The sequence below is a fragment of the Microcaecilia unicolor genome, chromosome 3 (assembly GCF_901765095.1).
Source record: "Microcaecilia unicolor chromosome 3, aMicUni1.1, whole genome shotgun sequence".
Taxonomy (NCBI): domain Eukaryota; kingdom Metazoa; phylum Chordata; class Amphibia; order Gymnophiona; family Siphonopidae; genus Microcaecilia; species Microcaecilia unicolor.
The window spans coordinates 506,905,072-506,926,419 of record NC_044033.1 but is presented as its reverse complement, the minus strand read 5'-3'; the positions used below and the strand labels follow the sequence as shown (position 1 = coordinate 506,926,419).

General features: G+C 41.2%; 1 protein-coding gene across 1 annotated transcript in view; it reads left to right on the top strand.

Moving 5' to 3' along the window:
- Nucleotides 1–21,348, top strand: part of CFAP206 (cilia and flagella associated protein 206) — a 109,695-nt gene that overhangs the window by 29,023 nt on the left and 59,324 nt on the right. The window contains exon 6 of the mRNA XM_030199112.1: nucleotides 1,441–1,599. Coding sequence (XP_030054972.1) covers nucleotides 1,441–1,599 — 159 coding nt within the window. The remainder of the gene's footprint in view (nucleotides 1–1,440; nucleotides 1,600–21,348) is intronic.

The following is a 21,348-nucleotide window of genomic DNA, read 5'->3' as shown; positions in this document are numbered from 1 at the left end:
CTCAGGCTCCTGGCATTTCCGTATAGACATTTCAATGCATGCTTGTTGTTCCGTTTTATATTACGTTTAATACATGGCATTATTAATGTGTTATCTTCTGTCCGGTCATTATTAATTTTATTTAAGGCCATCTGATCTACTATGATTTCTTGGACATCCTTACTTACAAGTAACCTTTTCTTCCCTGTCTGGGTGATATCCTCAAAAGATACCTTATCCTGAACCATGCGCTTTTGAGCGACTGTCGGCCTTCCCCCTATTTCTAGTTTAAAAGCTGCTCTATTTCTATTTTAAAAGTTGACGCCAGCAGCCTGGTCCCACCCTGGTTAAGGTGAAGCCCATCAGATCGGAACAGGCTCTCCTTTCCCCAGAATGCTGACCAGTTCCTGACAAATCTAAAACCCTCTTCCCCACACCATTGTCTCATCCACGCGTTGAGACTCCATATCTCTGCCTGTTGCTTGGGCTCTGCGCGTGGAACAGGTAGTATTTCAAAATGGTTCCTACCATTTTGCTCTCTGCATTTTTGTTAATTTTGACATATTGCACATTTAAGAGACTCTCATTTCACGCAGTGTTTTCTGATCAATGGTTGGATGAGCACATATTTAATGCATGATTGAAGCTCTTATTCTAAGGTCCTTTACTCCACATATACATGAAAGCGGGTGAACTTGATTTTGGTATTAAAAATTAGAGAGACCATATGGTATGACCTTCCACGGGCAGAAGTAGTGTTTTGATTTTCTAGATTTTAGTTTTACCTGTTCCTTTCCGTTCAGTGGGTTCTCACAGTCTTACCCCATCTGCCATACAGCCCAGAAGTAACCTGTTCTGGGGCAGAGGGAGCAGGGAACCAGCGTAGCTGACACCCCCCCAGCGGCGTGCACCCGGGGCGGACCGCCCCACTGCCCCCCCTTCCTACGCCACTGCTGGTAGCCTCTTTCAGGGCAGGAAAGAATTTCCTGCCCGCTGCCGCTGCTCTGTCCTACACTTCTGCTTCTTCTTAATGGCTGCCGAGACTTTCTGCATTAGTCTCGCGGGTCTCGGCAGTCTCAGCAGCCATTTTGAAGATGCGGCAGTGGCAGGAAGAGCAGCGGCAGTGGGCAGAAAAGAGTGGGGTTCTTTCCTGCCCCCAAAGAGGCCACTAGACCACTAGGGCCCTTCAAGGTAAGCCTGGGGAGGGCCCACCGAGGCTTGTGGGGGCTGTAGTGTGCAGAAGGGGGAGAGCAGCACTGGGCCCCCCCAACGCCTCTGGGCCCTTGTGCACTACCCGGTTGCCCGTATGGTCACTCCGCCCCTGTTTCATGCACATCCAGTCTTCCTGTTGACCCACTCAAAATAAGCTGTCTGGCTGTGCCATTAGATCAGATGTCATAGCTGTTTGTTGTGCATGGTCTTAGTGCTTGTAATACTCATTAGTTTTTTTTTCTTTTCCAGCTGCTCTGCAGAGCGTGTTTCCCCAGTCTGAGTTAGGCAACTTTCTCTCACTTGGCAAGAAAGACAAGGAAAGCCAGCTGAAAGAGCTTACAATGATTGTCACAGGAATTCGCTTATTCAACAAAGACAATGGAAAAGGAGGAGAAGGCATTGATGACTGTAAGTCTTTTGTTCTGTTGAGCTGCATTTTTTACTTGCTCAATCTCAATCTTCTACCCCCGCATGAGCACATGGTTTCCTCTAATAACTTCACGAGTGCTCTGAACTTCAAAGGAACATTTTGTTTTGTAACATGTAAGAATTTAATTGTTGTATCAATCAGAGGTGGCCCAAGACAATCTGCTGCCTGAGGCAGAAAATGAGCTGCCGCCCCAGCTCCTCTGCTACCGCCCCCTCCCCCATCGCCCTTCTCTCCCCAATCCCTTTTTTTCTTTTCTTGTTTTTTTTTTTTTTAAAGAAGATGGCAGCAGCGACTCTCTTAGGCTGCCCTGCCTCCTTTCTGGGCTCCTTCTCTCCACTGCAGGTGACCCACCTCTCTGACATAATTTTCTGTTTCCTCGGAGGCCCCGCAGTAGAAAGAAGGGGCTGCCGCCGCCTTCTTTTGAAAAACAAAAGAAAAAGATAATTTTGGGAAAGGGGTTTGGGGAGTTAAGGGCGGGGGGGGGGGGGGGGCGATGGTACCTCACAAGAGTGTCTCCTGAGGCCCCCGCCTCAGATGGCTTAATAGTAGGGCTGCCACTGATTTTAATTCTTACCACTGAAAGAAATACAGTGTATATGACTTGTTGAGAATTAAGGGGTCCCAAGCCCCCCCAAGAAGGCTTAAATGACCTTAATCTGACTCCATCTCTAAATAGCCCTAGAACTGGGGCAATCAGGGGGTTGTGAAGTTCTAAGAGGAGTTGCCACTGAGAGAGACGTTAGATCTAAGAGACCCGCATTAGTCCGCCTCTCAGCACTAGCAAGGAATAGATACCAGCCTTATGACAAACTGGATTTAGGTTACAAGTTATATAATGCAGCGAGTGATAGCCTGATACAGCAGAAGCATTTATACTTACAGCCTTTCATCATTAAGTTAAGCCCACAAATCATCATTTCGAATAAGGATTTTATTTGTACATCAGACTTTAATCAGGTACATTCAGCAGATAGATTCTGGGTACAACCGGACAGAGCTTCGCCGTCTGAGATAAGCGTTGGGGCGGATACCAAAGCTATGGCAAATTGTCCCCTCTTTTATACACAAACTCTCCATAGAAGTCAATGGTGAGATACCTAGCTCTCAATTTCTGAGATGATACTTTCCCACACAGTCTTATCAGCATGTTTTGAGAAGCTTTGAGATAACAGTTCCACATCTGTCTGTGTCGCAATACTTTTCACGCCATCTTAAGAACCCTGTATAACCTCTGTAGCCTTCTATACAAAACTAATAGACTCCATTTTGTTCATCTGATTTAAAGTGACAGTTGTACCTGTTTGTGTCAGAACTCATGGTTCAGACCTGCTTTTTACAGATATTTGGCCTAGTCAGTACTTTTTCAGTTATTTTAGCTGTTAAAGGTATGTAAATTGACCCATCATTATTCCAGTGGATGGATCCCAAGCGGGGACACATATTAACTTACAGGAAAGCAAGTCCTTGCGCAGCCAGTCATAGATTTTTAAACCTGGCTGGTATTTTTACAGCCTGAGTCCTAAAATCTGGCCTTCCCACCCTTCCGGTGGGCATCCAGTGAGGGTCTCTTGCTGTACTATAATTATACATTCCCCACTTGTCACCCCCTCTGAGGAGGGGTGACACAAAGCTCGTCATCATCCATTCCAGAAGGTGGCAAGCTATCAAACGAGAGGGGGAGTTTTGCTCTTATGGGTTGCTAGCAGATATTATGCCAGACAGAAAACTTCAATCTTAGGTGGTATATTTCTGGGCATATGGAATTCCCTTTATATTACTCAACCCCTTGGGCCTTAATCTTGATATTACCCCTCTTGAGGCGTAAATGGGACAAAACCATGAGTTCATCTACAAAATCTCACGAAGTATATGTATACGGGTAATAGCAATTTCAGGTGGATCATACTAATACTTTCAGGTTTTGCTATGACTTCTATTATATCTGTTGCATAGTACATGGGGAGATAATCTAATGTATCTTTCTTAGTGGTCTTGAGAAGGAACAGTGATTTTGATTAAGCATTGTTATGGTGGCTCAACAAATATATGGTTAGTATTCAGATTGCAGGCTGTTTAAGGTTGTAGGTATTCAGAATCCTTAAATAGGTCGGGATTCCTGGACCTTACTAGTACTCATCATTGGCATCCAATCATGAGCACTAATAAGTGGATAACAAGTATGAGGTTGCCTCATACAGCAAAAATGGTAACAAAGGTCATGCATGGATCTTGACATATGCATAATGACCTGGAAGTATGGGAAGCAATTTATATATCCATTACCCCACTTGGAGCTTAGTCAAACCTACAGAAAGACATGTAATGTAAGTAAGCCTACACCAGAGTTAAACAATTGCATAGCTGGTTGATACTAACAGAGTTTACATCTACATTATGATATCTTAGCCAGTATTAGGGTTTGATGTTACCCTTGTATCTGAGCAAGATCAACTTCAATTTTAAATTACCTAAACAGAAATAATAGGGAAACTCTTAGAAAACCAATTAGAACAATAAAGAACAATAAAGAAAATAATAGGAAAATAAAATAAAACCTTTTCTAGACAGGATTACTGCTAAACTGCTAAACTGAAAATAAAACAAAATATGAATCTATAATGTCCATAAACAGCAACAGTAATTCTCAAATTAAGTATCAGTTCTGAATTCTCTTTCATCGATCATGGTTGAGGCGGTGGAAGCGCTGAAGAATCTGGACGGAGATCTAACAGGGCTGGGTTTTCAGGCTGGCCTGTTGAAGGAAGTGGTCGGTCTTGAGATGGTTAGGCTGGTAACATCTGGTTCTGCGGCTGAGTAAATCTGTATATCTTTCACATGGACCCGAGACTTGTGGTCCAGCAGTTTGCAAGGTGTAAAGATTATTGCCACAACTTTGGGGGATCTAACATCATTTGGGCCTGGATAGATCTTGAAGACGTACTTGTGGTGTACAAAGTTGGATCTAGGCATACACCATCATAAGCAGCCCATCAAGAGCCAGAGGCTGGCAAAGGAATAAGCAAAATAATAACTGTATATCTTAGTGGGCATAATCAGTGTGAATTGAATAGACATGAAAGACAATGTCAACATGGAGAAAACAGTGCTAATTAAGTGCAAAAGCAAAAGGGTAACCAGAAGGGTTCAATAATGAAAAGCCAATTTACATAAATAGCAATAGTATATATGAAATTGTATCTACAAAAAAAACAATTAGAATTTAGAGATGATGGTAAATGTTCAATTATTGATGTATGGAGGGCAATGCGTCGCAATCTATCGCCAATAGATATGGAATCTTCACCTACGATGACTACCATTCACCAAGGGTTGAGCCCTCAGCTGCAGGAGGCCAGCAGGACTTACGAGTTAGATGATTCAGAAAGAAGGGTCAATTAGCAAATAGTCATAGTCAAAGTTGAAGACCAATGTGCAGAAATTTAAAACTCATAAATAGTCCAGGTGATGGAAGTATCTTCTGGAATCACGATCGCTGTCTGTTGTAATAGTGACATGTAGGTTCTGAAAAAGATGAGAAGCCTGCAAAAATATTCAATACAGCAGAATATTTAAGAGCATAACCAAGAAGGTCTAAATTAATAACATCATTTGGACAAAAGAAAATTCTCATTGGAGAAGGTGGCGCTGCTTTCTCTTGCAAGAGGTCAGGTGTAGCTGAAGTACCAAACTAGAATAGAGGCGGTAGATCAGAAATTGGATTGACAGTCTTCACTCAACCTACAGGACTTAATAAATAGAGGTGATATAAGAAGTAAAATCAAGTGGTCAAATCTTAGCATAGGACCATTAGAAAGAATAGATTATAAAATGCATTGTTAGTTCCTTTGCGCATCAGTAGGTGGAGCATAGTGTCAATATATAATATCACAAATTACCAGTAGGAATAATAAAATGAAAAAAAAATGTTCTCTGTATATTACATGTGGCTGGCACAGGAAGTCAGCAGAGTCTGAGGAAACATTGTGGTCAGAGTCTGTTCCAGGAAAATGCAGCCCTTAACATGATATTTAGAGAGATAGAGAAAAGCTAATATCAGAAATGTAAAAAACTATATATTTCTATGAGGCCTCCTCACGTGACCTTCACAAGGTTTAAATAGGTCAAATGAGAAGGACAATAACCTATAGTCCTCTGTAATAGTTCACAGCCAATTTGGAAAATAAAAATTATATTAAATTTTAATTTGATCATTTCTATGCTTTCACAATTTTGGGCCCTAAATTATGACAGCATATGAAGATTCACATTCAGAGAGATAGCTAAAAATAAGCTTATATATTCCCAGCAATCAATTTACAATTTAGAGTATATTTTAAATACAGAGGAGGAGCAGCTTTATAAGCAGAAGACAAGAAGTAGGAGCATTTCTTTAAACATTTTAGTAACATTCAAAAATCAAGAATATAATAACAATTTTTATTAATGCAATAAATGCACACAATTGGCCAATAGGATATGTTCATATAGACCAGTATGATAAATGGAACAGCTTGTAAACCTACATTGTAAATTGAATTCTAAACAGAGAGTAGCAAGGATAACACAGAATCACAGAAAAACCCATCTAGTTATTAAAATAAATTCCTGTATCATATACTGAGTTCAAAGCATTTGCAAAGATGAACTTTAGAGAAAATAAGAACAACAAGGGTTAACTGTATCATAAAACTATAAATCTTTAAGAGGCAGGGAAGGAAGTTTGAAAGTAGTAGATAAGACGTGAAAGGAAAAATTAAAACAGTTAATTCATTATTACGGAACACATCCCCAATAAAAAGCCAGGTTATTTTAAACAATGTCATAAAGTGCTTGCATTTCTAGTGAAAGCAATTTATCAGAAATCAAAAACAATCAGATATTTAACATCACAAATCAAACAAACATTGCTTAAATGAAATAATATACAATCCTGGAAACAAAACACTCCTTTGAGATTTACTACCACTGCAGTTGATAGGCAATCTCGCAGAGTAACCTTAAAGCACAAATTTAAAACTAAAGAAATGATTCCTTAATAACTAGCTGGTTTAATGTATGCTATAGGAAAATGAACTAGATTAGCAATATATACATATATTGATTAGATCTAGAACCTGGTACAAGGTCAGTGGTTCACAAGGCAGCTTCATGGATAGCAAGGAGACCTAGAAATGATAATTTGTTAACAGTTTACAAAAACATGCAATGATTATCCTGATAGTAAAACATACAGAGATATAACACAATCATACTCACGCATCTATTAATGTGCTCCGACAAAGGGATAAAATAAAAATTACTAATTAGCGGAAAGCTCAACGCTTTGACCGCAAGTGACATTAGGAGAAAGCAAGACAAAAACTGCAAACAGAAATATGCCTAGAGAGACAGTATAAAAGTAAATAAATACGTAGTGTCAGCTATTATATATTTATACTACTCTATCCCAAATTAATAAATACTACTCCCCAGAGTGTGCTTCTAAAGACAGCTACAACATGCCTGCCAAAAACTACACTGATAATTATTGGCCATGGGCACCAACGCCATGATAGAGCCCCCAAAAAGGGACATTGCAAACACTCCCAAAATGAACTCAAAAAACCTGCGAATAAGGTCCTCTGAGTCGAGGAGCAGCGGTCCAACGGGTCCCGCTGATTAGCTACAACGTAATCACCCCAATGAACCTTAAGTGGCTACAACGCACGCAGTGAAATAAAAATTTTATAGGTTAGGCTCTCCCGCGTATACAACTAACCATTTCTAAATAATTTTAAATACCCGAGTCAACCTGTACACAATCGCAACGAAAGTCGTTAGACGTCTCTTTATTAACCCCGCGCTCATCTATACAAGTAACTCATAGGTGGGCAATAATGCCGAAACCGCAGGCCACTCCGAAAATGGAATGGAAGTCTGCTCAAAATCTAATAAATGAGATACCGTCATCCATTGAAGGAGCACCTTCGATGGATGTGAGTCCCAGACATCGGTATCAAACCCAATGGTTATAGCGTGACACTGGTATATAAGAAAACAATAAAAGTATAGTATGTCCTAGGGGAAAGCCCCTGAAAATTACTATAGAAGTGATAGAAAAATAGAGAGAAAAACGAAATATTCCAAAGCAAAACAAAACAAATGTAAGCTCTTTGGGAAAGGCACAGTCATAAAAAGAGCCTCTAGTTGGAACACCTTAGTCAGGACAAAAATGTGAAAAATTCCACGTTCATCATTCACTAGACAATATATTTCCCACTCAACAAACCAGGAGAAGGAAACTCAAAAGCATTAGAGCGGAACAGTAACAATAAGAAAGCCTGCAATACAAGGGCAAACAGTACAATTAAATTCATTCATACCTGTAGTAAAAGAAGAAAACTAATTAGGAAAGATAAGTGTACATAATATATGATAAAAACTGGGCCTACCTAATTTGTAATGTAAGGCAAAAATAAGCTGTAAGGGTAGGTTGAAAGCTGTATATGAAAACAAAATATAGACTTTAAACAAGACATGAAACTACTACATACTATAATAAGAGTAACAGGGGAGAACCATATATGTAACTGGAAAACCGATTTCAACAAAAGGCAAGAAAATGTATATTAACAAAGACATTATAACATGTGTAGTCCGGAGCTATACCCCTAGAATAAATGAAATAAAGGTAAATACATATTAAATGCTTTTGGGGCGGGTACCGGATAGGTTGGAAGTAGCATCTAAACAGGAAAATATAAGAAAAGCATATAATTCAAGAAATTGTGAAACAGGACACTAGAATCGTTGTGCAAACATGACAAGTTAATACCCATAAATATGACAAATTAATACTCATACATTCAGAAAAGGAACATAATAAACAAAATAAACCCCAATGCGATGGCAGAAAGCTTTTGTGACTAAACAGGTAAAAGAGAAAAAAAACAAATTAAAACATGTGATTTTTACATCAAGAACTTCCAATGATACAGCATGAAACATACATACTAATCAGTGACTGAAATGATATGTCTAAATGATGACAAACAGAACAGCTGCAGCATTAGAAGGAAAGAGAAGGTGGGTTGGGTTATAAAGAACCAACAGGAAATAACTGAAGAAGTGAAGCAACGCTGTATTCTCATGGCACGCAGTCATCATCTTCTCAACAGAAAAGGGAAAACATATTTTATATGCATATCTATTAAGGTAAAAACAAAGAAATGCTGCTATATAGTACATAATACTTCTACTATCATATAAGTATCATGGGGTTATCTAGCTCTTAATATAACAATAATCTATTGTAATTTCATGTGACTTTCTGTGTTGGATCCTAATTCATAGCAAACTTGTTATAAAGACTTACACAATTTAACTCTTTATAGAACCATATTATTTAAAAGCGATTGTCATTCTCAGGACGTGGAAATATTAATCAGGAAACATTATAACATAAGTCATTACTGCAAATGTTTAAAATAAGCCAGTGCAATAATAATGCAAGCAATAGAAACTGATGGGCGGGGACAGCACAGCGCCTAGCTTATAACGGGAGCAAGATATAATCCATATAGCGTCTAAGCAAATTTCAAATAGGAGAATAAATAACAAACCTTAAGCATTAATTAAAAGTATAACATTATAAATTAAAAGGGTGTGATAACAACTGCTAGGACAAGTACAAATTTAATAAAACAACTGAAAATAGTAGCCAAGAGACTATCAAAATTAAAAAGGAATATATTTAAATAAGTGGCAGAGAAGAGAACGTAACCTTACAGACAGACAGGCTATACGTAAGAGCAGGAAGCATAGTCAGGAGAAAAGAAGGGTGCCGTTGCAGTACAGGGCGAAAGGTTATTACCGGAGATTATTAGAAACAGGATAATACATTCCAAAGCTAGAGATTAACAGATACGAGAGACAGAGAGGGCAGAGAATGGAGGGGAAGTTATTTATAAAACAGCCACAGAAAAAGAGGAAAATAGACAGCTATGCACTTGTAAATGGGGAAAGCAAAAATACAGAGAAATGAGACTGCAAGTATAGGGCGAGAGGTCTCAGTCATAAAAAGCTGAGAACTTAAAAACAGCCGTCGAGAGGAAACAGACCTTTCCTTTATTAGAGAGAAGTAAAACAAAAGTGGCTAGAGAGCTGAACGCCGTAATCGGTGCATCCAGCTAACGGTGAAAGAAAGTTATAAATAAACAAATAGAATAAGGAGACATACAAGCGGGTACGAGGAAAAAGGGACACACTCCGAACAGCAATCTTATCAGGGGTGTGCACAGAACGAAACTGTAATAACAAGAGGAAACAAAGGTAGCTGTGCAGTTTTAAATAGAATGCAGGAAGTGTGGTTCACAACTAGAAAGGTAGCAAGAAAGAATTTTGTTTTAAATGGAGAAAAACATGTAAGCTCTTCGGGTAAGGCACCTTAGTTTACAGTGTATACCAAGGTTGCCACACAGCAAATTATGAAAGGAAAGCTTGAGGGTAGTAGAGCAGAACAGAAAGGAAGCTAGGGCAAGCGGTACAAACTCAGTCATGCAAGACGAACAAAGCTGAAAAAGACTGAGAAATACTAAACCTTGTAGGACAGTTTTGACATACGTAGCTTAGTGTTAAAGATTATGGATGGGCAGCGGACCAGCACTGCCATCATAGAAGTAAAAGTTATGAAAATTTGAGCACAAATATTTGTACAAGAAAGATTCTGTAGCTAGCATGCTCTGAAAATCACGCTATACCCCCGTGTTATAGAACACAAGCACAATATGATAGCATTTAAATGTAACAAAAACAGTTGCTTCTCAACAATATAACCACAATATGCAACAGTCTTCCTAAAACACTACCAGTTAAGCATTCAGCAAGAAATACATGCGTATTAATCATAGTAAGGTAAATGTGACATTATAGTGGAACATTAAGACATATATCTGTACAGGGCAAAAGAAAGTAACATCTGTAGGAATTGAGTAATACCATTTAAAGTGCGAAAACCAGGATCCTGAAGCATAAATCATGGGGGGCCACGTAAATGAACTATCAGCATAATACGAAAAACAGATTAAAGAAGTATTGCAACATAATTACAGAAAGCTACACTAGGACAAAGAAGGAGAAAGCCGGTTTTCAAAGGGGTAAGTTATGTATGTTTGAAGGAAAGATACCTTTTTAACACTTTGTAAGCACATGGTGTAGCACAATGAAGTCTATCAGGCTGTCACTAGCAGCACAAAAATAAAGAAACCTGTCTCGGGTTTAAAATCATGACTCAGAGACAGAGTGAGAAAGTATTAGAGTAAAAGGAGAATGCAAAGTAAGACTAAGATGCAGTGCCATAATCGTAGAAGTGAAAGCAAAGATGCATCCGTACATTCTTACATGCTCAGAAGTGCGCGTATAACGGACTTGGCAGCATGAGGAAATATACCAGTGAATTAGATATAGTTAGATAAATTTAGGAGCAATACAGTTGACGGAGGATAGACAGCAAAAGGTTCACAATATCCCTGTGTAAATGACTGGTTAACTTGTACCGCTTCAGCATAGAACAGAAAAAACGGACGGAGAAGGGAAAAAAAAATTACTTTCTGAGCTTTTAAAAGTGAACTGTAGCCTCTGCCAAAGCAGTGCTGGACTGACTGATAAGGCAGCTAAAATGGGCAAGCTTCCCAGATTCTCATGTCCTTGAGATAGTGAACTACAGCGCTTGTTAGGGAAAACTTTCAAAAGTTACAGAAAGAAATGGCAGTTTCGGAAGCCTGGATAAGGATATGTGAGGGAAAAAGGGTTTAGAACTTCAGCTCTTCGGGCAAATTTAAATGGATTTATAAAGGCAGATTCGAAGCCCAAGAGGGAGTATATATGAAATATGACAATTACTAGTAATGTAGTAAATTTTGTTTCAGAAAGAAAATTAAAACTCACACCACATGGGACTGAGAAGAAGAAAGAATAGTTTTATAGGGAATAAAAAAACGATTTCTAGTTTGCACGAGAAGCCAAAAAGGTGTATGTAAGGTGTTAAGTTACCCCAAATGGTATCGTGCGGGCCACAGACATATGGTATAGGAGTCGGTAGAGCATCAGAGAAGAGGGCAGGGAGGGAGGAATTCAGATTAGACTTAAGGGAAAAAGAAAGGGCCATGGGGGTGGGGTGAGAGCACAGAACTGAGCAGCAGTGAAAAAGGGCAATTAGTTGAACTACGCAGTAAATAATAAAGGACAGAAAATGCGCTTCAAAGTGAAAAAGCCAAGCCAGATTTAGACAACGACATACAGAGATAAGAACTAAGAAAAGCAGAGACGGAACAGTATAGTTCACACAAAAAATCCAAGTCAGACGGAGTGCAAAAACACACACAAAGATGTAAAAGGAAAAAAGAGCGGACACTCCTACTGACACAAAAAAAAATAAGAGATACTACGCAGTTATTCATACAAGACCAGGAAATGTATGTAACAGCTGAAACGATAGCACTCAGAGATATCCACTATAGTTTCCCGTAGGCATAAGGAGAAACGGAAATCAGAGGTTGTAATACAGCGCTAAGAAAAAGAGCCGAGAAAAGTACAGGAAGAAGGGGCTTTGTGGGCTGTTAAAGGGAAAGCATAGTTCAGAGAACTAAAAGAACTGAATAGGGTCTTATGGGAAGTGTAGTGCACAAAGATTTGGATACGGCAAAGTCATGGGAGGCAGAGAAGTTTAGAGATAAGGGGAAAACAGCAGTTGAACGGCGGTAAGCAGCTACATAGCTGAGCCCCGCAATTAGTGTTTGCAGCTGAAAAGAGAAGAAAGTTGTAGGAAGTAGGAGGGACAGTCCCGAGGCAATAAAAAATCTCGAGGATACTAGGAGCAGAGAAACCAGAAAGATTTTAGAAGGGAGCAATCTGAAAGCGTGCTGTTCTCCTAGAGTAAAGGAAATTCCCCCGATCCGGGAGCATACAGAAAAGAACGGAGCAGGATTAGACCCAGGGGATTAATAGGAAGAGGTAGGCAGAAGAAGTTAGGATGAAGGAGAACAGGAAAAGGGATAGGGGAAGAAGGAGGAAGAACAGAATACATAGTGAGAACAAGGGAACAGGGATTTGAAAAGGAAGGATAAAGACAGAACACAAGATGGAATGGGAAACAGAAAATGCCCAATCTCTAAGGATTGTTAAGCGAGAATGCTAGCATAAAGACCAATCCAAAGATTTTGAACATTGAAATAAACTTGCAGCAAACCCCAAATCGCAGTCGCCTGGATTCGGTGTTATGCACCATTCACACAACAAGCACAGTCTTGCGTACATCACGCAAATCAAAGAAATGGACAGAATAGGAGAAAGAAAAGGGGGTGAGAAAGAACAGAACAGAATATTGAAAGACAGTGACAGAATTTTAGTCAAGAGCTAGAATAAATCCCCACTTTGACAAAAATTCTCATGGCGTGTTTAAATCGAACGCTGGGTCACCAATGTTGAGAATTAAGGGGTCCCAAGCCCCCCCAAGAAGGCTTAAATGACCTTAATCTGACTCCATCTCTAAATAGCCCTAGAACTGGGGCAATCAGGGGGTTGTGAAGTTCTAAGAGGAGTTGCCACTGAGAGAGACGTTAGATCTAAGAGACCCGCATTAGTCCGCCTCTCAGCACTAGCAAGGAATAGATACCAGCCTTATGACAAACTGGATTTAGGTTACAAGTTATATAATGCAGCGAGTGATAGCCTGATACAGCAGAAGCATTTATACTTACAGCCTTTCATCATTAAGTTAAGCCCACAAATCATCATTTCGAATAAGGATTTTATTTGTACATCAGACTTTAATCAGGTACATTCAGCAGATAGATTCTGGGTACAACCGGACAGAGCTTCGCCGTCTGAGATAAGCGTTGGGGCGGATACCAAAGCTATGGCAAATTGTCCCCTCTTTTATACACAAACTCTCCATAGAAGTCAATGGTGAGATACCTAGCTCTCAATTTCTGAGATGATACTTTCCCACACAGTCTTATCAGCATGTTTTGAGAAGCTTTGAGATAACAGTTCCACATCTGTCTGTGTCGCAATACTTTTCACGCCATCTTAAGAACCCTGTATAACCTCTGTAGCCTTCTATACAAAACTAATAGACTCCATTTTGTTCATCTGATTTAAAGTGACAGTTGTACCTGTTTGTGTCAGAACTCATGGTTCAGACCTGCTTTTTACAGATATTTGGCCTAGTCAGTACTTTTTCAGTTATTTTAGCTGTTAAAGGTATGTAAATTGACCCATCATTATTCCAGTGGATGGATCCCAAGCGGGGACACATATTAACTTACAGGAAAGCAAGTCCTTGCGCAGCCAGTCATAGATTTTTAAACCTGGCTGGTATTTTTACAGCCTGAGTCCTAAAATCTGGCCTTCCCACCCTTCCGGTGGGCATCCAGTGAGGGTCTCTTGCTGTACTATAATTATACAGACTGTAGAAAGTACATTATTCTGGCTTGCTGCTGTATCTCTCGTCCCCTACACTGCATCCAGAATTCTTAGATCCCCCCCCAAATCATGCAATCTTGTAGTCCCTTCCTTCTGTCATATCTGTTAGATCAAAATTTTTTAGTGTAGTAGGTCCTACCCTGTGGAACACACTCCCTCCATATTTGCACCTAGAATGCACCTAAGAGAATTGCAGAATTGACTTCAAAATGTTTCTGTTTCATGATGCTTACACTGACTAATGTCCTCTTGAGGTCCCTGTGCTCGAGGTACTGTCACAGTTGCATGGTGATTGGCGCCTGCTCTGCAGATACTCTATTTCTCCTTCTGTCCTATTCTCAGATGCAGTTCCTTTCTATTATTCCATTCCTTTTTGATTACCGTATTTTTCGGACTATAAGACGCACTTTTTTCCCCCAAAATTTGGGAGGAAAATGGGGGGTGCGTCTTATAGTCCGAAGGTAGCGTTTTCGGACCTCCGTTCCAGTACTTACATGATTCCATGTGCCCTGGTGGTCTAGTGACGTCGGGGCAGGAAAGAGCCCCCTCTTTCCTGCCCATCGCGCTGCTCTCCGTGCTTCTCAATGCTTTCTGATGGTCTCGGCGATATTCAAAATGGCCGCCGAGATTTCCTGCCCCAACGTCACTAGACCACCAGGGCACATGGAATCATGTAAGTACTGGAACGGAGGTCCGAAACCCGGACAAGACGCACCGGAGCAGAGCACCTAGGTTTTAGAGGAGGGAAAGAGGAACATTTTTTTTTTCCTATTTCCCTCCTCTAAAACCTAGGTGCGTCTTATGGTCCGGTGCGTCTTATAGTCCGAAAAATACGGTATGTATTGCAAGTATAAACTATTCTGACAGTTTCTCCTCAAGGGCAGTATAGCAAGTCTTAACAAACCTGAAACGTGAAGGGGTGAACAAACATATGGATACAGGTCAATATTGTGTATCTGGATTTTCAAAAGGCATTTGACAAAGTACCGCATGAATGACTCCAGAGGAAATTGGAGAGTCATGGGATAGGATGTAGTGTTCTATTGTGGATTAAAAACTGGTTAAAAGATAGAAAACAGAAAGTAGGGTTAAATGATCAGTATTCTCAATGGAGAAGGGTAGAGAGTGGGGTTCCCCATGGGGTGTGTGCTGGGAACGTTGCTTTTTAACATATGAATGATCTAGAAATGGGAGTAACTAGTGAGGTAATTAAATTTGCTGACGACACAAAGTTATTCAAAGTTGTTAAATCACAAGAGGATTGTGAAAAATTACAAGAGGACCTTATGAGACTGGGAGACTGGGCATCTAAATGGCAGATGATGTTTAATGAGAGCAAGTGCAAAATGATGCATGTGGGAAAGAGGAACCCAAATTACAGGTTCCTCGTTAGGAGTCACTGACCAGGAAAGGGATCTAGGTGTCATTGTTGATGATACGTTGAAACCCTATGCTCAGTGTGTGGTGGCGGCTAAGAAAGCAAATAGAATGTTAGGTATTATTAGGAAAGGAATGGAAAACAATGAGGACATTATAATGCCTTTGAATTGCTCCATGGTGCGACTGAGCCTTGAATATTGTGTGCAATTCTGGTCACTGCATCTCAAAAAAATATATTGTGGAGTTAGAAAAGGTACAAAGAAGAGCGACGAAAATGATAAAGAGGATGGAACGACTTCCCTATGAGGAAAGGCTAAAGCAGCTAGGGCTCTTCAGCTTGGAGAAAAGATGACTGAGGGGAGATATGATAGAGGTCTACAAATGATGGAATGAAATTGGTAGATGTAAATCGATTGTTTACTCTTTCCAAAAATACCAGGACTAGGAGGCATGCGATGAAGCTACAAAGCTATAAATTTAAAACAAATCGGAGAGGGGAGGTAAAGGGGGGGGGGGGGGGGGGGGAAAGGAACAGGGGGTGAAAACAAAAAACTTTTGATGGTAATAAGGACGATTAAACCATTGGCATGTATGTTTGGTTATTGGAACCAATTCCTGGTTAATTGCTGATGATTATGTTTGCAATGATTTGTCATCAATAAAAAAATTGTTGAAAAATAAAACAAATTGGTGAAAATATTTCTTCACTCAGCGTGTAATTAAACTCTCAAATTCATTGCCGAAGAATATAGTAAAAGCAGTTAGGTTAGTGGGGTTTAAAAGAGGTTTGGATAGCTTCCTAAAAGAAAAGTCCATAAGCCATTATTAAATTATTTCTAGGATAAGCAGCATAAAATGTATTGTACCTGGATTGGGTACTGTTGGAAACAGGACACTGGGCTTGATGGATTTTCATTCTGTCTCGGTATGGCAATACTTATGTACTTACGCTTCCTGCAATGCTGGTACCAGGGCAATATTTTTTTTTGTTACATTTGTACCCTGCGCTTTCCCACTCATGGCAGGCTCAATGCGGCTTACATGGGGCAATGGAGGGTTAAGTGACTTGCCCAGAGTCACAAGGAGCTGCCTGTGCCTGAAGTGGGAATCCAACTCAGTTCCCCAGGACCAAAGTCCACCACCCTAACCACTAGGCCACTCCTCCACTGTTGCTACTATTTGAGATTCTACATGGAATGCTGCTATTCCACTAGCATGTAGAAGTCGGACCTTGCAGATCACCAATGTGGCCACGCAGGCTTCTGCTTCTGTGTGTCTGACGTACGTACAGGACGTCAGACTCACAGAAACAGAAGCCTGCGCAGCCTTCTACATGGAATGTTGCTAGTGGAATAGCAACATTCCAGTAGAATCTCCAATAGTAGCAACATTCCATGTAGAATTTCCAATAGTAGCAACATTCAATGTAGAATCTCCAATGGTATCTATTTTATTTTTGTTACATTTGTACCCTGCGCTTTCCCACTCATGGCAGGCTCAATGCGGCTTACATGGGGCAATGGAGGGTTAAGTGATTTGCCCAGAGTCACAAGGAGCTGCCTGTGCCTGAAGTGGGAATCGAACTCAGTTCCTCAGTTCCCCAGGACCAAAGGCCACCACCCTAACCACTAGGCCACTCCTCCACTGTTGCTACTATTTGAGATTCTACATGGAAATGTTGCTATTCCATGTACAAGTCAACCCTTGCAGATCACCAATGTGGCCGCGCAGGCTTCTGCTTCTGTGAGTCTGACGTCCTCCCCCCCAAATGTAGCACCGTTTCCTCATCCTCTCTCAACCCCTTCCCCCGGATCCTTCCCTCTGCTGCGTTCCGCCCTTGCGTAAATAGGAAGTTGTGTTGGGGGGGGGGCCAGACGCGGTAGAGAGAAGGATCCGATGCCAGCCCAGGTAGCATGTTACTGCTGCAGGTGCTGGAAAACAAATTAGGTTTGATGCACAGGGGAGGTTGAGGGAGGACAAAGGAACTGTATCGGACTTGCAGAGGGGGTCTCAGGGAACACGAGGGAGACTTATGAGGGGGATGAAGTAAGAAGAGAGAGTGTTGCTAGACTCATGGGAAGGGTTGAGGGAGTGGTACTGGACAAGGGAGGCTGAGGAAAGAAAAAGGAGAGTTACTGGACTCAAAGAGTTGGAGCTGAGGGAAGAAGATGGAGAGGTGCTGGATTCATGGGCAGCTGAGGGAAGATGAGGGGGAGTTGCTGGATTTACGGGGGCTGAGGAAAGAAGAGAGAGAGTTGCTGGATGGGGTTGCTGAGGGAAGAAGGAGAGGTGCTCGATTCGCAGGTGGAGGCTGAGGGAAAAAGAGGAGAAGAGAATGTGCTGAATTCACAGATGGGGACTGAGAGACGAAGGGAGATTGGTTCTGGACTCTGGATTGGGGGTGAAGGGGTGGCACAGCAATTGGAAGAAGGACAATTGGGATCAGACAATTTGGTGCTAGGGTAATTGGGAGCAGGACAATTGGAAGCGTACAATTCGGAGCGGACGTTTCGAAGAAGACAACTGGTGCCGGACTACTGAGGTGCTAGGGCAGTTGGGAGCAAGCTGTTTTCCTGGTGGCTGTTTCTTCAGCTAGAAGGATTTTTTATTTCACAGATGGGTGTGTCCATGTTCACGGTTCCTTCTTTTTTTCCAAAAGTCACCTCAATTATTCCTCCCGTCCTTTCGGAGGGAGGATTATGGTAAGGACTAAGCCTCCCTGCATCTTCTGGATATGCAATAGTAACTGGTAAATTCGGCACCGGGCAATTGGGAGTGGACAATTTGGTGCGGAAAATTCGCCGTAGGATAATTTGGAGTGGCTATGTTGACAGAAAATAGCAGCTAATTCGGAACAGGACAATTAGTAACTTTTGATGTCTGATTAAGTGCTCTACTAAGATGTGGAATCACGTCTTTTGAATACACTGTAGAAGTGTTTCTCAATTACAAATAATACAAACCAGGGTTCTATAGAACTCAATTCTACACACTTGCTAAAAGGGTATAGAGAGCTTAATATGCCAACCGATACACAAAAGCAATGAAAATAATATTTTGTGTGAAAGGAGAAATTCTCAGAGGCTGAACTCACCCAAGCGGACAGCCCACTATGAGTTAGGCTGTTCCTAGAGGGTGGATGGGTTTCTCTATCATAGAATATATCCAAATTATCTTTAATACACCCGTGAGCAAATCAAATCAAGTGATGGCCACAACAATAACGTGCCTACCATATAATCAATTACAAAGAAAGCCCTCTATCTATATCCTACACAAGAAACTTTCCTACTCATATCTATTTATTGTACATTTATACCCCACGTTTTTCCCACAGTTGTGCAGGCTCAACGTGGCTTACAATGCAATTAAATTCAAATACAATAAAATTAGTTAGAATAGGAGGAACGGGGAAGAAGAAAATAGGGAAGGAGAAGAGAGTCTAAAATTGTCCGTAGGTACATGTTGATCGAAAGGACTGCAGGTAATACGTTGAATCCTTGGAGTTGGCTGAACAGATCCATGATCATATTCACTGCTAACTTACAAACCGTTTGCTAATAAGTTCAAACAAAACCTAAACGCAGGTTTTACACAAATACCATATGATTATAACACTCTTCAACACTCTTTACAAAAGTAACATCTGAAGTGTCCTATACCTATGCACTAGAAATTTGTTATAAACAATGGTAACGAGGAACACGATGTAGGGAAGGACACTCTTAGAAAATGTTCCTAAAGAAGATATTCTTGAAGAAAGGCGCACTTATCTCTGTGCTGCCGGGTGTGTGCATAACACCCGGCGGCTGCTGCTAGTATCGGCGTCGACAAATTTCCTTCGCCACCGTTTCCAACGTAGTGGCAGAATACCATCTGTGTCCAACTCTGCAGGGTTTCGAGACGATCTTCGTCAGGGACCCGGAATGTTGCTGTCTCCTCCTGTAAATGAATAATACCCACTGCCCAATCAAATCAGGGGATGGGTTTTTGACTAGCTCCCGACAACCTTCCAATAGGAGGGAGGCCAAATTCTTTTCAGGAAAGGTGGCCTCAGACCGATGGGTTCTCAAAACAGTCCAGATAGGAAGCAAATTGCCCACCGGGAGCATCAAAATTAGCTCATAGTAACATAGTAGATGATGGCAGAAAAAGACCTGCATGGTCCATCCAGTCTGCCCAACAAGATAAACATATGTGTATACCTTACCTTGATTTGTACCTGCCTTTTTCAGGGCACAGACCGTACAAGTCTGCCCAGCAGTATTTCCCGCCTCCCAACCACCAGTCCCGCCTCCCATCACCGGCTCTGGCACAGACCGTATAAGTCTGCCCTCCACTATCCTCGCCTCCCAACCACCAACTTCTCTTCCCCCACCTGCTCCGCCACCCAATTTTGGCTAAGCTTCTGAGGATCCATTCCTACTGCACAGGATTCCTTTATGCATATCCCACGCATCAGGAATTCCTTTCAAAGGAGCTCTTATCCCTTTTACATGCTAATGTAGTCAAACCCATTCCACCAGGGGGAAAAGGGAAGGGATTTTACTCCAAGTATTTCCTAGTCACAAAGCAGATGAGGGGATTCTGCTCCATCCTAGACTTAAGGGCCCGGAACAATTTATTTATTTATTGCATTTGTATCCCACGTTATCCCACCTCTTTGCAGGCTCAATGTGGCTTACAATTCATCATGGAAATTGGAAATAGAAGAGAATATACATTTGGTTTACAGAGGTTATTTGTTACATAGTGTTGAAATACATAATAGTTTTAAAGTAAAAGACATTATAAGACATTTCTGGATATATTAAAGAATATACAGTTACACATGCTGATCTTTGTGATATATCTTGTCGAAGAGATAGGTTTTCAATAGTTTATGGAAATTGGTTAATTCATAGACCGTCTTCAGGTTGCGTGGTAACGCGTTCCAGAGCTGCGTGCTCATATAGGAAAAGGTAGATGCGTGCATTAATTTGTATTTCAGACCTTTACACTTGGGAGGATGAAGATTAAGGAATGTGCGAGAAGATTGTTTTGCGTTCCTGGGTGGTAGTTCTATTAGGTCTGTCATGTAGGCTGGGGCATCACCATGGATGATTTTATGGGCTAGGGTACAGAGATTGAACGTGATGCGTTCTTTAAGTGGGAGCCAGTGTAGTTTCTCTCGTAGAGGTTTCGCGCTTTTGTATTTTGGTTTGCCGAATATTAGTCTGGCTGCCGTGTTCTGGGCTGTCTGGAGTTTTTTGAGTATTTGCTCTTTGCAGCCAGCGTAGAGCGAGTTACAATGGTCCAGATGACTGAGTACCAATGATTGTACCAGATTGCGGAAGACAGTCCTTGGAAAAATGGTCTGATTCTTTTTAATTTCCACATTGAATGAAACATCTTCTTAGTTATGTTTTTCGCATGACTCTCAAGCGTTAGGTGTCAATATCTTATTATCTGGCAGACCAAAAGTTCAGAATGGTTTCCCTGGGCACCCTACTCCCCATAATTTGTTTTTGGTTACATTTGTACCCTGTGCTTTCCCACTCATGGCAGGCTCAATGTGGCTTACATGGGGCAATGGAGGGTTAAGTGACTTGCCCAGAGTCACAAGGAGCTGCCTGTGCCTGAAGTGGGAATCGAACTCAGTTCCTCAGTTCCCCAGGACCAAAGTCCACCACCCTAACCACTAGGCCACTACTCCACTGTTGCTACTATTGGAGATTCTACATGGAATGTTGCTATTCCACTAGCAACATTCCATGTAGAAGTCGGCCCTTGCAGATCACCAATGTGGCCGCGCAGGCTTCTGCTTCTGTGAGTCTGACGTCCTGCACGTACGTGCAGAACGTCAGACTCACAGAAACAGAAGCCTGCGCAGCCTTCTACATGGA